The sequence below is a fragment of the Convolutriloba macropyga genome, chromosome 8 (genome assembly GCF_964194025.1).
Source record: "Convolutriloba macropyga chromosome 8, txConMacr16.3, whole genome shotgun sequence".
Taxonomy (NCBI): domain Eukaryota; kingdom Metazoa; phylum Xenacoelomorpha; order Acoela; family Convolutidae; genus Convolutriloba; species Convolutriloba macropyga.
In genome coordinates this window covers 63,643,396-63,661,172 of record NC_134475.1, presented here as the reverse complement: position 1 = coordinate 63,661,172, position 17,777 = coordinate 63,643,396, and the positions used below count along the sequence as shown (strand labels likewise).

General features: G+C 36.1%; 1 protein-coding gene across 2 annotated transcripts in view; it reads right to left on the bottom strand.

Annotated features, from left to right (window-relative positions):
* The window catches only part of LOC142344258 (uncharacterized), a 22,194-nt gene extending 21,345 nt beyond the window's left edge, over positions 1 to 849 (bottom strand). Inside the window, exons 1-2 of one of the 2 annotated variants that reach the window (XM_075395822.1) lie at positions 730 to 849; positions 206 to 464 (exon numbers count right to left, since the gene is read on the bottom strand). In XM_075395822.1, the coding sequence (XP_075251937.1) occupies positions 206 to 437 (232 nt within the window). In that variant the 5' untranslated portion in view covers positions 438 to 464; positions 730 to 849. Of the gene's footprint in view, positions 1 to 205; positions 471 to 729 lie in introns of both variants that reach the window. The other variant, XM_075395823.1, reaches the window with a different exon arrangement.
* Positions 850 to 17,777: the final 16,928 nt, after the last annotated feature.

Here is a 17,777-nt window from a genome sequence, read left to right as displayed (position 1 = left end):
AGTATGCCATAACGCCCCCAGTTACAGAGCACGCTAGATAACACGTTAGATGGTTAAAACATTATGTACAAAATAACTGTTAAGGCATTTTGGAACGTGCGTGTTGGGGGTGGAAATAATATGCACCCATTAATCTTGCATTAAGCTAGTGGATCTCTTCAAACATTGACAAAAATGACTAAAAATTGAAGAAATGGAAGCGAACCTCCTTCTTCAAGTGTAGTATCACAGTGAGCTGAAGATACAAGCCATTCTTTGTTAATCAGAGCAGCCCCACACATTGAATTCTGACTCAAATCATCAGGACTATACCACCATGTCTCGAACAGGAACTCCAATGGTCTGGAAGCCTTCTGACCTCCAACTATGCATCTAACAGGGTAAACTAGTGACGTCAGAGAGTAGATAATGTACAGAGTAGAGTAATGAGTGTTCATAGTTGGTGGGTCAGTCAGTCAGTTAGCCTGCAACTATTATTTTGCAACAATGGCACAGAAATTTCTTATAATTTATGATTTTGTTAATGATTAATGTTTTCGACGATTTCTTTTCAAAAACTTAAAAATAATGTCGTTTTCCTAATTTATAAGCGCCAAGATTATCTTTCAAATTCCAATTTATTTCAAGTTCCCCCAACCTCATTTATAAAGGCCTCATTTAAATAGTCTTTAATCAATAATGCCATTGCTGGACTTTTTATCTCAATCAATTGCTTTGACAAACGCATACCCAAAGTAATTTCCATATAAGTCCCCTTAGTTCCCCTTTGGTCACTATACTTCAATTTAGTCTCTAATCGTCTCTTCTGTTAAAAGGTGCACGTGCACTGTACCTGAGATCTGGACTCCTTGAACAGATCCGATAACTCATATGGAAAGACATTGCCGCTACTGGACGTTCGAGTGAATAATTTAAACGGATGCATTTAAACGTTGATATCAAACATAAAAACTATCAAAAACAGTTTTTTTCCTAAACAAATTATCAAAAACGATTATCTCCTAAAACCGGTCAAAAGCAACCATTTCCTAGATTTACCGATCAAAAACGATTGAAAACAATCAAAACAATCATTTCCTAAAATTACCGATCAAAAATGGTTATTTCCCACACTAAATTGAACGTTTTTGATCAGTCTGGTCAACAGTGGTGCAAATATTTTCATGCCTTGTATGTAAAGACGATCTTGGTCACGCAACTTCTTTTTGAAGGTTGGGCTCAGTTATCCTTACGTGGCCAGTGTCCGAGAAAACAAACTTCAATAAACTTTGCTTTTTGTGAAAACCAGTGGTAATATATCGTCCACCATTTTCAATTTGCCGTTACCCTTTTCCACGACGGAATAGAGAGAATAGGAACGCAAAACGAGGAAATAAGTTACTAATATCGGGTCTTTCCCATAATAGACCTCTGGCTTAATTGTCATATTACCTGTAGCCCCCCAATTATGGTAATTATACCATAAAGGGAGCTATAATTTCTTGGGGTGGTTTTCATGGCAAGGAACCGTTGTATGTTATTAAAATCGGCATACATTTTTTCAAACTTGTATTCATGGATAGACGTAGCCCAATTCTACCGTTTGGATCTTGTAATTCGCCTAAAAACTTATTGCCCGAGACCAAACTTGAAGTCTTATTGTTTTCAACTGTTCTTGTCTTCTCAATCCACAAATAGTATCAAGAGGGACATTTCTGAATTCAACAAACAATTAGGGTTTCTTTCATTTCGATCTAATTAACAATATATTAATTACTAAATATTTCAAAGGTAGAAAAGTTACGCGTGAGAACTAGTTACTTATGGTGCGCATACTTTGTACAAAGTAATGTCAATAGTTTTCATATTAGCCGGAGCCGGAAAAGCGTGCACAGTGGTATATAGTTGCCGATAAACGTAATTTTAAAGAAAATTTGAACTTAGATCGCATAAAGTAAATTTTGAAAACAGACGTTATGCAATTCTATTTTTGTGTCGTGAAAATAGGTGATGAAAGATAAAATAAACATACTCAAGAATTCCACATCGCCGCGTAATGATGATATGCCTAAGTAAGATTGAGAAATTTCTTCAAGAAAACTATGGCATTGGTAGAATTTTTTACAAAGAAGCTCGAAATGGGCACATGAAAGAGCTATCTAACACTGGAGAATTTACCCGAAATTAAATGCTGGAGAGTTTTTTAATTTATTTAAATCATCACTTTAAAAATTATGATAATTTTTTACAGAATTTGATTTGTACGAAGTTTTAGCAAAATAAAGGCACGATTATCACTTTGGTTAGCTTAGACATAACTAAGTGCAACAAACAGATGCCATATTCTACGCCAGTTTACATAATATAGCTTACGAAGGAATGCATCCGGACAGAGTTTTCAAAGCTCTAAAATTTTAATAATTGCGTTATCATCGTTGAATGCTTTGAATTTACGTAAGACATAGGCGTAAGACAATGAAGAGAAAATCTTACTCTTTGGAATAGTAGATCTTACAACACTTTGCTTTTCGTTTCCAAGCGATGATCTTGAACAAATTACCGTTACTGTGTGTAGATAGGACGTTATTTTGCGTTTCTTAGCGTGGATTTTGCACAGCTGAAGGTTTTTAAGCATAGATGTTACACAATTTTGCAATTATAAGCGTAGATCTTGCATAAATTTGACTTTCCTAATCGCGGATGTCACATAACTCTAAAGTTAACTTTCCGTATCTGAACGTTTAAATTAGCGTTGATCTAACATATGATTAGCACCTACTGGTTGCATATAGTAAACTTTTTGTAGTTTCATCGCTAATTGGTGCGTTTCATTAAATTGAGACTTTTTCATACTATTGTTTTATACCTTTTAAGCACTAATTTTTGGTGCTCAGTTTGAATTAAAAATTACCAATGATTTTTACCTAACCCATGGTGCCAAAAACACAAAACACAATTGTCAAAAAATTTCAAAAAGTGAATTGTTTAACGAAAACAGTACAATAGTAAACTTCAATTTTTAAAAGAAACTAAATCTGTTTTGTTTCTAACTAAGATAAAATTCAAACTAAGAGACGCCACAAAAGACAAGTTTGTTTGGAAAAATCCTTGGTTCAATCAAATGCAACTGCATTTAATTTTTTTCTCCGATTATTTATAAAACTGGTGTGAGTTATTCTCAATTTATCTGGCTGAGCTAGACCCAAGGTTTCATTTAATTTTTTGAGTTATCTGCAAAAAATTGATTTATTGACTGTTCCTCAATTATTTACACCACAAAAAATGCAGACAATTGCATCGAAAATCAATTTGAAACAATGAATTTTACGACTCTTAAACCGGCAAACATTGATTTATTTCGTTTTACAAACTCTTTCAAATTCACGGTTTCATTTTTAGGTGAATATTTACAAATGTGTTGGTGGGAGGATGAGTAAGGCAAACAAATCTTCCCGCCCACTAGCTGGGGTACGGAGAGCTTTCTGTTGACCTATAAAGCAATGCTTTTGCGAGTGACTAATTTTTGCGACACTTTAATATTTTATTGATTTTCCTTGCACATTTCAACCACGTTGTTAGCTTCATTTTTTTTATAGTTATGCCTTGAAAAGTGAGCAGCAACTGCTGTTCTAAGATTTCCTTCTGCCAAAATTTGTTTTTTACAAAGTTCAGTAGAAGTAAATTGCTCCACTTAGTTTTATTTCAACCAGTCAAGGTATTCATTAATGGCTGCAGACCGCTGCTCAAACAGCTATTAAGGTGCTCCTATAGTTTTCAGTGCATTCAAGCAAAGTCACGTTTTTCGTTTTTTTAAAAATAGCCCTATGCTAGATGTTTAATCTGACCTAATTCACCGAGTATTTCAACTAAAAATAGCTCAAAAAATTTACTCTTGAAGACAGTCAAGATCAAAAAAATCTGAAGAACTCAAACAAATAGCTTAAAATTCAAATGCGTCGAGTTATCACAGTCCTATTAAAATAATCACTTTTCATAAAAACCGCATTTAGCTTTTATTTGTCATCAAGTAATTGGAAGACGATTTTGACTTAGTCGTCTTTTCGTCATCTATAATTTTTCTTTATTACTGCGAATGGTTTTTGATCAAATGTGATGTTGCTATTTCTCAAAAAGTTTGTTTTTTTGATAAAAGTTTATGTCATTTGTAATTAACGCTCATTGATTGGGAATTACTTGAAAAAGGCTTTAGCAAAAATTGTTTTCAGCTACTAGAAGTAAAGAAAGGCCTCTCAAATTAATAGGTCTTTTTTCTCATTGGTTTTTACAGACTGGGTGTCTAAAAAACTGTTGCAGTTTTTGTCACCATACATGCTATAATTTTGAATCTGCACCTCTTGACACTTTGTCGCTCTTTATCTCAATTCTCCTCGTTCACACGTACAGCCAAAGAAATCACAGCAGGAGGTCGGAGGTCGGTGGTCGGAGGTCGGTTTCAGGAGGTTGGAGGTGGAATAACAGCGTCTGGTGCGCTCGGCTCTGGTCCAATTGGCCGGATGAGTGAAGACCGAAGGTTGTCGGTCCCGTCCAGCTGAACAAAATTAAAGGAAACCTAAACATTTGAACGTCAAAATTACATTTGAATTACATAATATGTCAGAAAATTAGTGTCAGAAAATTAGTGTCTCCATTAGATCTTACAACACTTTGCTTTTCGTTTCCAAGCGATGATCTTGAACAAATTACCGTTACTGTGTGTAGATAGGACGTTATTTTGCGTTTCTTAGCGTGGATTTTGCACAGCTGAAGGTTTTTAAGCATAGATGTTACACAATATTGCAATTATAAGCGTAGATCTTGCATAAATTTGACTTTCCTAATCGCGGATGTCACATAACTCTAAAGTTAACTTTCCGTATCTGAACGTTTAAATTAGCGTTGATCTAACATATGATTAGCACCTACTGGTTGCATATAGTAAACTTTTTGTAGTTTCATCGCTAATTGGTGCGTTTCATTAAATTGAGACTTTTTCATACTATTGTTTTATACCTTTTAAGCACTAATTTTTGGTGCTCAGTTTCAATTAAAAATTACCAATGATTTTTACCTAACCCATGGTGCCAAAAACACAAAACACAATTGTCAAAAAATTTCAAAAAGTGAATTGTTTAACGAAAACAGTACAATAGTAAACTTCAATTTTTAAAAGAAACTAAATCTGTTTTGTTTCTAACTAAGATAAAATTCAAACTAAGAGACGCCACAAAAGACAAGTTTGTTTGGAAAAATCCTTGGTTCAATCAAATGCAACTGCATTTAATTTTTTTCTCCGATTATTTATAAAACTGGTGTGAGTTATTCTCAATTTATCTGGCTGAGCTAGACCCAAGGTTTCATTTAATTTTTTGAGTTATCTGCAAAAAATTGATTTATTGACTGTTCCTCAATTATTTACACCACAAAAAATATTTCTCCGATTATTTATAAAACTGGTGTGAGTTATTCTCAATTTATCTGGCTGAGCTAGACCCAAGGTTTCATTTAATTTTTTGAGTTATCTGCAAAAAATTGATTTATTGACTGTTCCTCAATTATTTACACCACAAAAAATGCAGACAATTGCATCGAAAATCATTTTGAAACAATGAATTTTACGACTCTTAAACCGGCAAACATTGATTTATTTCGTTTTACAAACTCTTTCAAATTCACGGTTTCATTTTTAGGTGAATATTTACAAATGTGTTGGTGGGAGGATGAGTAAGGCAAACAAATCTTCCCGCCCACTAGCTGGGGTACGGAGAGCTTTCTGTTGACCTATAAAGCAATGCTTTTGCGAGTGACTAATTTTTGCGACACTTTAATATTTTATTGATTTTCCTTGCACATTTCAACCACGTTGTTAGCTTCATTTTTTTTTTAGTTATGCCTTGAAAAGTGAGCAGCAACTACTGTTCTAAGATTTCCTTCTGCCAAAATTTGTTTTTTACAAAGTTCAGTAGAAGTAAATTGCTCCACTTAGTTTTATTTCAACCAGTCAAGGTATTCATTAATGGCTGCAGACCGCTGCTCAAACAGCTATTAAGGTGCTCCTATAGTTTTCAGTGCATTCAAGCAAAGTCACGTTTTTCGTTTTTTTAAAAATAGCCCTATGCTAGATGTTTAATCTGACCTAATTCACCGAGTATTTCAACTAAAAATAGCTCAAAAAATTTACTCTTGAAGACAGTCAAGATCAAAAAAATCTGAAGAACTCAAACAAATAGCTTAAAATTCAAATGCGTCGAGTTATCACAGTCCTATTAAAATAATCAGTTTTCATAAAAACCGCATTTAGCTTTTATTTGTCATCAAGTAATTGGAAGACGATTTTGACTTAGTCGTCTTTTCGTCATCTATAATTTTTCTTTATTACTGCGAATGGTTTTTGATCAAATGTGATGTTGCTATTTCTCAAAAAGTTTGTTTTTTTGATAAAAGTTTATGTCATTTGTAATTAACGCTCATTGATTGGGAATTACTTGAAAAAGGCTTTAGCAAAAACTGTTTTCAGCTACTAGAAGTAAAGAAAGGCCTCTCAAATTAATAGGTCTTTTTTCTCATTGGTTTTTACAGACTGGGTGTCTAAAAAACTGTTGCAGTTTTTGTCACCATACATGCTATAATTTTGAATCTGCACCTCTTGACACTTTGTCGCTCTTTATCTCAATTCTCCTCGTTCACACGTACAGCCAAAGAAATCACAGCAGGAGGTCGGAGGTCGGTGGTCGGAGGTCGGTTTCAGGAGGTTGGAGGTGGAATAACAGCGTCTGGTGCGCTCAGCTCTGGTCCAATTGGCCGGATGAGTGAAGACCGAAGGTTGTCGATCCCGTCCAGCTGAACAAAATTAAAGGAAACCTAAACATTTGAACGTCAAAATTACATTTGAATTACATAATATGTCAGAAAATTAGTGTCTCCTCAAAACAAATAAAGAATACCGCTCCTAAAAAAATGTATGCAGACTATCCACCACCACCCGTTTCTATCCACCAGCACGTTTATGTAACACAAATAGCACATGCTCCTGGGGTGGGGGGGAGCCTCGATGGAAGTAAGCGAAGAGAAGGACAGGAGTATTTCGACTTCCTTTGGTACCAGAATAAAGTCACAGAAAAAGAAAGAAAAGACTCATAGCGGCTGTAATCTGCTCGGTTGTTTGCGCTAATAATGTACTATGCAATTTTTGACGTCCTCTAAAAAGAACTTATACATGGTCAATTATTCCGTCAATCCACCGACCTCCGCTACCGGCAAATGTTTTTGATATTACGATTGTCAAATTCTGATTGTCCTTGTCTTCTTGCAAACAAAAATTACTATAGATATAAGCAAAATTGTGAATAAACACTTTTCGCTGTTGGTATTAAAAAGGTTCATCAAAAAAGACAATCATACAGAAGACAATTTTCGTCCTCCAAGAAAAACTTTTTGGAGAAAAGGAGGTCTTCGTCGATGTTCAATCAAACTCCACTAAATGGCATCAATATAACAACAAAATCATTGAGATACGTGGTTGTTTTCAACAATTACATTTTAAAGGCTTCAATGATTAGGGTTCCACTAGTCTTTATTTCTGGTATTATGGTTTCAAATGATATTTTCTCTTTCTGCAATGGATTAACATAAAAGCGATGTCATGTTCATGGGCTGTGCCAGAATTTTGTTTACAAGAAGGAACTGACCTGAGCTTTTAATAACACTCAAACAAAGTGGTTCACTATGGAAAACAGTAAAGCATTTTTTCCGCATTTTTTGTACAATGATACACTTCTTAAGGTGAATAACACTTCAGTCCGATAACAAAACCAAGATAGAAGCATGGTGAAATTTTTAATTCAACTCAAGAAGAGAATTCTAAAATTAGAAATATGGAAAATTTAGCAGCAAAATATTTTGTTTACTTTTTCGAAAGAGTCTGGATCTGAATTCTTATAGGCAGATAGGTTCATGTGCTGTGAGTTAAAGCCCTGTGAGTGTAAAGAATGTCATTTGGTAATTAGGCAATGTAGTTTGTCGAATAGTCAAGGAATCGTATTGGAGAGCGATGGGATACGGAGTGCGCTGTGAAAAACGGTGCCTTTATAAAAATTGATGATTTTCCCTCACCTACCTCACATACTAGTTCAGTGCTGAACCATTACATTTCAATTATGTGTTTTATTATGTCAAGTTTACTGATCATGACACTTTATAGACTGTTTATGATGTCTTTTTAGCTTCTACTATGTCGATGGGCTGCATAGTATGAAATAATAAACTTCCTTTGTTCTTGACAGATTGAATCATAAACTGTCTTTTGTCTGCAAAGCATGATTTTAAGATGCGCATGATGCGAAGTATTCGCTTGATTTAGGATGCGCAGGATGCTTAGTATTCGCTTAAAATTAGCATCATGACTAATAGAAGCAATTTTCAGCTTGCCTTCCTGCTCATTTTACCGCGCTTTGTTTGCTCAAGTGGCACTTAATTTGCAAAATTGACGCTGTCAAAGCATAAATTTGAGCATTTATATTAAGCATAAATTTTGTTTACAGTAATTTGGTTAAAATCATGTAATCATGCAGTCAAAATCAAAATCAAGTGTTTGTACGATTAAGTTTTAGTTGTTGCAAGTTTTGAATTCACAAGATTTGAATTCTCCTCGTTCACACGTACAGCCAAAGAAATCACAGCAGGAGGTCAGAGGTCAGTGGTCGGAGGTCGGTTTCAGGAGGTTGGAGGTGGAATAACAGCGTCTGGTGCGCTCGGCTCTGGTCCAATTGGCCGGATGAGTGAAGACCGAAGGTTGTCGATCCCGTCCAGCTGAACAAAATTAAAGGAAACCTAAACATTTGAACGTCAAAATTACATTTGAATTACATAATATGTCAGAAAATTAGTGTCTCCTCAAAACAAATAAAGAATACCGCTCCTAAAAAAATGTATGCAGACTATTCACCACCACCCGTTTCTATCCACCAGCGCGTTTATGTAACACAAATAGCACATGCTCCTGGGGTGGGGGGGAGCCTGGATGGAAATAAGCGAAGAGAAGGACAGGAGTATTTCGACTTCCTTTGGTACCAGAATAAAGTCACAGAAAAAGAAAGAAAAGACTCATAGCGGCTGTAATCTGCTCGGTTGTTTGCGCTAATAATGTACTATGCAATTTTTGACGTCATTAAAAAGAACTTATACATGGTCAATTATTCCGTCAATCCACCGACCTCCGCTACCGGCAAATGTTTTTGATATTACGATTTTCAAATTCTGATTGTCCTCGTCTTCTTGTAAACAAAAATTACTATAGATATAAGTAAACTTGTGAATAAACACTTTTCGCTGTTGGTAATAAAAAGGTTCATCAAAAAAGACAATCATACAGAAGACAATTTTCGTCCTCCAAGAAAAACTTTTTGGAGAAAAGGAGGTCTTCATCGATGTTCAATCAAACTCCACTAAATGGCATCACTATAACAACAGAATCATTGAGATACGTGGTTGTTTTCAATAATTACATTTTAAAGGCTTTAATGATAAGGGTTCCACTAGTCTTTATTTCTGGTATTATGGTTTCAAATGATATTTTCTCTTTCTGCAATGGATTAACATAAAAGCGATGTCATGCTCATGGGCTGTGCCAGAATTTTTTTTACAAGAAGGAACTGACCTGAGCTGTTGATAACACTCAAACAAAGTGGTTCACTATGGAAAACAGTGAAGCATTTTTCCCGCATTTTTTGTAAAATGATACACTTCTTAAGGTAAATAGCACTTCAGTCCGATAACAAAACCAAGATAGAAGCATGGTGAAGTTTTTAATTCAACTCAAGAAGAGAATTCTAAAATTAGAAATATGGAACATTTAGCAGCAAAATATTTTTTTACTTTTTCGAAAGAGTCTGGATCTGAATTCTTATAGGCAGATAGGTTCAGCGAACATGTGCTGTGAGTTAAAGCCCTGTGAGTGTAAAGAATGTCATTTGGTAATTAAGCAATGTAGTTTGTCGAATGGTCAAGGAATCGTATTGGAGAGCGATGGGATACGGAGTGCGCTGTGAAAAACGGTGCCTTTATAAAAATTGATGGTTTTCCCTCACCTACCTCACATACTAGTTCAGTGCCGAATCATTACATTTCAATTCTGTGTTTTATTATGTCAGGTTTACTGATTTATAGACTGTTTATGATGTCTTTTTAGCTTCTACTATGTCGATGGGCTGCATAGTATGAAATAATAAACTTCTTTTGTTCTTGACAGAATGAATCATAAACTGTCTTTTGTCTGCAAAGCATGATTTTAAGATGCGCATGATGCGAAGTATTCGCTTGATTTAGGATGCGCAGGATGCTTAGTATTCGCTTAAAATTAGCATCATGACTAATAGAAGCAATTTTCAGCTTGCCTTCCTGCTCATTTTACCGCGCTTTGTTTGCTCAAGTGGCACTTAATTTGCAAAATTGACGCTGTCAAAGCATAAATTTGAGCATTTATATTAAGCATAAATTTTGTTTACAGTAATTTGGTTAAAATCATGTAATCATGCAGTCAAAATCAAAATCATGTGTTTGTACGATTAAGTTTTAGTTGTTGCAAGTTTTGAGTTCACAAGATTTGAATTCTCCTCGTTCACACGTACAGCCAAAGAAATCACAGCAGGAGGTCGGAGGTCGGTGGTCGGAGGTCGGTTTCAGGAGGTTGCAGGTGGAATAACAGCGTCTGGTGCGCTCGGCTCTGGTCCAATTGGCCGGATGAGTGAAGACCGAAGGTTGTCGATCCCGTCCAGCTGAACAAAATTAAAGGAAACCTAAACATTTGAACGTCAAAATTACATTTGAATTACATAATATGTCAGAAAATTAGTGTCTCCTCAAAACAAATAAAGAATACCGCTCCTAAAAAATTGTATGCAGACTATCCACCACCACCCGTTTCTATCCACCAGCACGTTTATGTAACACAAATAGCACATGCTCCTGGGGTGGGGGGAGCCTGGATGGAAATAAGCGAAGAGAAGGACAGGAGTATTTCGACTTCCTTTGGTACCAGAATAAAGTCACAGAAAAATAAACAAAAGACTCATAGCGGCTGTAAGCTGCTCGGTTGTTTGCTCTAATAATATACTATGCAATCTTTGACGTCATTAAAAAGAACTTATACATGGTCAATGCACCGACCTCCGCTACCGGCAAATGTTTTTGATATTACGGGAGCACATAGAGACCTTTTTTACACCGCCGACCTCCGCTACCGACCTCCGCTACCGACCTCCGCCTCCGACCTCCGACCTCCGCTACCGACCTCCACCGACCTCCGCGACCGACCTCCACCGACCTCCGCTACCGGCAAATGTTTTTTGAAATTACGAGAGCACATAGAGACCTTTTTTACACCGCCGACCTCCGCTACCGACCTCCGCCTCCGACCTCCGCCTCCGACCTCCGCTACCGACCTCCGCCTCCGACCTCCGACCTCCGCTACCGACCTCCACCGATCTCCGCCGCCTCCGATACACCAATATATGGTTTAGATATGAATGCACTAATATATGGTTTAGTTAGAGCTAGAATGGAATGGCTGTTCAGGGTATCGCCATTTTAAAAATTTCAAGCATGAGATCAGTTATTCGAAATTTTCAAAATTTGCTATGTGCAGTCTGTGAGTTCTTTGTCTGCACAGTCTTATGGTGGAACATTCTGTGCAGTTGTGACCAAGAATTTAAATTAGGCTGCGAAGAAGAGGAACAGAGTGGGATGTAGTCTGGGCAGACTGACAAAAGGTTTATACTTCTATTTGTCTGGTTCAGTACTGGTTAAAATTGAAAGTCAATGGTACAGCGCTGAAACCCAGTGGGACCTAACTCGGGGCTCGAAAATACCGATATCTTCTGTCTGAATAAATATTCTGGCCATTAAATCCTAAGACATCCTAGACCTGGAAAAATAAATCTCTTTAAATATCAGAAGAATTATTGAGAGCGTTTCCATTGTTTAGGATGTCTCTAGGCAGATTTGTTATTGATATATCACTGGTACGAAAAACTTCTAGGATAACAGGTCTGATCAAAAGCAAACTGCAGTATACATTCTGATTATTGTCTTAAGATGTCTCATAACTTCTCGACATCTTAAGACTCTAAGACATCTTTATCGTATCCTTGCTTTTTTCATACCAACCATATAGCCACAGCAAATTTTCCTGAGGAGATCGTAAACAATGGAAAAGTTCTTTGTATTTTTTTGTTATATGAAAGTGACTTATGATAATTCTATTTTAGAAGTTGTTGGAAGAAAGGCCAATTCCACCGATTTTGTGTGGAGCGGTCTTTTGTTCTACAAATCCTGAAAATACTAACCAAATTGAAGACTGACAAGACAACAATTGATGGATCCCCGAAAGAATGTCAAAACACTTGAATTTATGCTTCTGATTCAAAGTTTTGTTCTTCTTAGAACTTTCAGTTTGCAGTTGTCTCGCGTTCTTTTATAAATCATTTTACTCAAAAACCCCCTTGCTTAACGTAAGGTTTTTTTTTAAAAAAAAATAGGTCATATGAGATGTCAAATTAAGGTTACTTGAGCGAGGAATGCGCAAAATAAACGAAATTCAACCTCTATTTTATGTAAGAATAACGCAAAAAAATTGATTTAGGACTTTTATAACATGAATGCTAACACGTACCGAACTCCAAGTGTAAATCAGTACTGGGCAATTGTAAATGCAATTCGCCTTTATATTGCTCGCTTTCTCGCTTGAAATTTTCTCCTTTCAAGCATATATTAACAGCGCAAAAAGCAAATATTCAACAGTCATCGCAGGACGGAGAACGAACGTCTAGGTAGCGGGAGAGCGTGAGATCGCTTCTCGTACAGAACTTTATTTATGCACTTGGCCCAAGTCTGACCATTGTAAAATCAGATTGAACGCAAATCTGACAAGTAAAAAAGTGACATGAATCAGTCTATGATTCAGTAATGATGAGGAATTGTATTTATACTGGCCCAGTACTGAAACGCACTTGGAGTTAGGTACGGGAAACTAAAAGCTAAAATTTTTATGATCAACGCTAAAACATAAACGTTGAGTTTTCGTAAGATCAAGCCTCAATTCAAGATAAAATTTGAATTAGTGTAACACTAAAGCTTGAACGCTAATTTTATTTAAGAAATTCGCTTACAAATTATGTAAGATCTACGCTTATAAGCGCCACAGTTATGTAAGATTTCCCATTAGAAACGCTAAAATTATCTAAGATCAACTCTTTGAAATGCGAAATTATATAAGATCCACGCTTAGAAGCCTAAAATTTTTTGTAAAATCAACTATTAGAAACGCCAGATTATGTAATGCCTGGGCTCAGCAACGCAAATCTAGAGAAGAATTACACTTATTAACGTAAGATCTTGTTTTAGAAACGACAATATTTTTTTTAAGACCTTATGATTAAACCTTGAAAAAACCTTACCCATTGAACGCCCATCTTACTTAAATTTGCGTTTTGTATCGTTGACAACGCGTCCAGGATGGTAATATCCTATTTTCAAGCGATTAAACTTTACTAGTTGAAACATTCTATTTTCAAAGGTGAAAGTATACTTTTTTGGATTTATTCTGTTCCCCCCACTGTTTTTTATCCCCCCCCCCCATGTTAAAAATCATGTGTTGTTATATAGCTTGTTACTATTTAAAAGCAAAGCACGTGCGCCTGGGGGTCATGAAACATATATTCCCACTAAACTAGGGGTTGGCGGGCCAAAACAGAATAGATCTCAGTTTTTCAATTTTGTTTTGGGATCATTACACGTGCGTTTGTAATAGTAATTAGTTGATACCTCCTCTGATTACCATTGCAATAAGATGACATCATCATCCTCGTCCTCTTGTGTTGGAACAAACTTTAGATCACAAGTAATTCTAGAAATGACATAGTAAAAACAAACATAAACAGCATCTCTTCCATCAATTTTGACTTGTACCAATTGAATAAAACATAAGGGATCTTTTCCGCCCCCCAGTACGTGATGCACCCCCTCCCCATTTCGGAGCACGTCTCATTACAGTAAATCAGTATGTAAGAGTATGAGACATGCGTCTGTGGGGTGCTAATAATATGAACCCACTAGGCTGGGGGGGGGGGACAAACAGAAAAGATCATTAGCCATTAGCTACATCGGAAGTTACTTAACCTATATCTAGGAAAATACGGAAACCTTTATTTTGTTTTATAATAATTTACCGGATAAATAGAATGTATAAATTTTATCTGACTTCTAAACTTTAACAGACAGGTTATGAAAGTAATTTACTAGTCAACTCGAAAAAAAAGTAAATTGAATCAACCATAACTTCGGATTCAACAAAAGCGATTATAAAAAATACGCGCATAATATAAATGAAATACAGATAAATTGTTTTGAATGACAATTACCATTTTGAAGCCTTCAGATCGAGCGTGACCCGATAAAATAAAAAAGGGGGTCACAATTTACATGTAAGTAATCACTTTCAGTAAACATTTTTATCAATCGAAGCTGACTGTGACAAAATTCTCTGGTCCGATAGGTCGCAAACATACATGTTCAAAAAGTTTTTTCCCTGTTCTGGAACCAAAATGTCTAAAATGAAGTTATTTTCCTAAGTTAGTTTTATCCAAGCTACAAAGCCTCCAAACTCATCTGATCAAAACCTTTTTATTAGGGAACCTTGAAAAGCAGGCGAAAAAACTAGAAAACGTTACATGCTCATTTTTCTTTCCATAATTTCATCTTAGTTTCTTTTTAAATAATATTTCTAAATAAACAAATTAAAAATTTTAGTTTTTAATAGAGAGTATTGCTGTTATGGATAAGAAGGCAGTTCTCAGTTTGTTTCTGGGAGCACAATTTTCCGACAACCCAGGTTTTGGTCCAGACCCAAATTGAGCTATGATCAGACCCAATCGAGCCCACACCCCTGTGTTCCCAGACCGAAATTACAGGGTCTGGAAAGCGGTTCGAGCGCACAATAGTCTGGACCATGGTCTGATTTCGGTCTGATCAGAGGTCAATTCGGTCTGGACGGTCTGATCATAGTCTTTTTAGTCTGGACCATGGTCTGGGTTTGGTCTGATCAGAGGCCGTTTCGAGCGCACTTGAGTCTGATCAGAGGCCGTTTCGAGCGCACTTGAGTCTGATCAGAGGCCGTTTCAAGCGCACTTGAGTCTGATCAATTTATTATTTTTTGGTGCATTATCTTTTCATTTTTTTCTTGTTTTTTTATTGAGGGATGTTGGCTCTAACAAGAGGCAACAATAAAGCAGTGTTCCGATCAGAGACTCATCAAAAGTTCGATGACTCTGATCAAAAACGAGGAGTCCAGCTGATAGCAAAGGCCGGTCCCCTCAAGAAGAAATTTTGATTAACTGAAGACCACAACGTTTCTTGTGGAAAGCTTTCTAAGTTCATCCATTGAGTCAGAAATATGAACTAAGGGGAATAGTAAATAATTTTTTTCCTCAACAGTTCGGTTTCGTTTTCATTAGCAATACTTTCAGAATTGGCTTTTCCTTAGATGTTTCTAATACTGCAAACACCAGTTTTTATGAAATGAATATATTATAGCAAATTTAAGAGATTTGTTCATAATTAAAATCCTACTCTGATCAGACTATTTTGAGCGCACTTAAGTCTGATCATAGTCTGATTAAGGTCTGAACCATGGTCTGAAGATGGTCCGATCATGGTCTGTTTATAGTCTGGACAATGGTCTGAGTTTGGGTCTGATCATAAGCGCACTATAGTCTGGACAAAGGTCTGGTTTTGGTCTAAAAAGTGGTCACTTTGGTCTGGAAAGTCTGATCATAGTCTGTTTATAGTCTGGACAATGGTCTGAATTTGGGTCTGATCATAAGCGCACCATAGTCTGGACAAAAGTCTGGGTTCGGTCTGATCAGAGGACATTTTGGTCTGGAAAGTCTGATCAGAGATCATTTTGGTATGGGAGGTCTGATCAGAGGTAATTTCGGTCTGGAAAGTCTGATCAGAGGTCATTTCACTCTGGATAGTCTGATCATAGCTCAATTTGGGTCTGGACCAAAACCTGGGAAGTGAACATGATCCCCACCTAGATGTAAAGGGGGTACTTCAGGTAATGGAAAAGAAGTGGTAGTAGATTCGGTAGCCCCAGTTGGTAGATCTTCAGTTGTGTAATCTGAATCTGGAGAAATGTAGTCTGAGCCTTGAGTTATGTAATCTGAGCTTTGAGTTACGTAATCTGAGCTTTGAGTTATATAATCCGAGCTTTGAGTTACGTAGTCTGAGCTTTGAATAATGTAGTCTGAGCTTTGAGATATGTAATCTGAGCTTTGAGTTGCGTAATCTGAGCTTTGAGTTACGTAGTCCGAGTTTTGAGTTATGTAATCTGGATTATTGTCTAATTACCCTAGCGATGCACTGAATTAAAATTTTCAAAAAATTTTCAGTCAATTTTTTGCTAGATAACTGATGTTATGTGTTCTCGTGTTTTCTAATAGCTAGTTAACTTGAGAAAAATTCTAATCGTCAAGTTGGTCAGAAGATTGCTCGCAACCAATTAACCAATCAAACTTTTCAATCAAGAGAACTCTGTCTCTCCAATAAAAACAACACTTTTATTCGTAACATTTTGTTGATTGTAACAGGACTGACCAGGATGTGTACAGACAGCTAATCAAAAGTATTAAACTCACGTGACCAATTAGTACTTTTGTTGAACTAGCTCGACCACAGTTCAACAAAAATAAAAGGATATAAGGACCTAATTGTTTTTTTCTGAATCTGATTTCTTAACAGCTGATGGTACCAAAAGACGAGTAGTTGCTAAAATTTAAATTTGTTGTATAAAATAAATTTTTAACGTATAGGAATTTTTTCTCTTCTAGGCCATTTAGCTGAGCGGGAGCATTATTTAAAATCGAACGTTCGAGTAATCGACTAGTAATTTTCGAACTAAAAGAGAATTTTCCAGTTCCTTTCTTCTCTTTTATACTCCAGGTACGGCGCGTGTTCTCTTGTGGTTGTCTAAATGCTTGCAGGGATGCATTTTTAGTTCCCAAAAGTAGGTTAGTCTTTTCCATAAGGAATGTTTTTCTATAGAAAGGATGGAATACATAGTTTTATGGTCTCGCGACATCAATTTTTGCCTATTAATTGAAATAATAGAGCAGAATAAGGTAAAGTGGTCACTAAGAAAGAGTTTATAACTGTTTTGAATATGAATATTGAGAAGAATTTCGAAGTGCTTATAAGGTTTTCATCCGACAAGCTATTTTTTGAGCAGACTTTTTACTTCTTCCCGGACGCCTAAGTGTTTATCCAGTTGTACTACTAAGTATTTGAAATTTTTGAGTGATGGCTTCATCAGCAGAAATTTTGAACTACATTCGTTTGTTTTACATATCGTCCAAAAGTAATGAACTCTTTTTTGAGTTAATTGATTGTATCATCAGGCTGAGAAAGTATTTTGAGAGCAGATCAACGTCGCGCTCATGTTTTTTTATTACCTTTTACTTTTTTTCTGTTAAAGTCGTATGTAAGATTATTTTGTCCGTTTACTGGACTAGTTCACACGTTTTTTTTTTCAAAGTTTTGTCCCATGTCATTTTTATAAAACTAGAAAAGCAACGGTCCATGCACCGTCCCCTGGGGAATCCCTCTGTTTAAAATAATTTCGTCGGACTGTGTATTAGTGTTATTTACAAGTACTCTTTGTCTTCTTAGTGAAATCCATTTATCGCTGAATAAAATGCCTTTACCATCAAATTCAACTATAAAAAAATTTGGTGTAGTAAAATTTTATT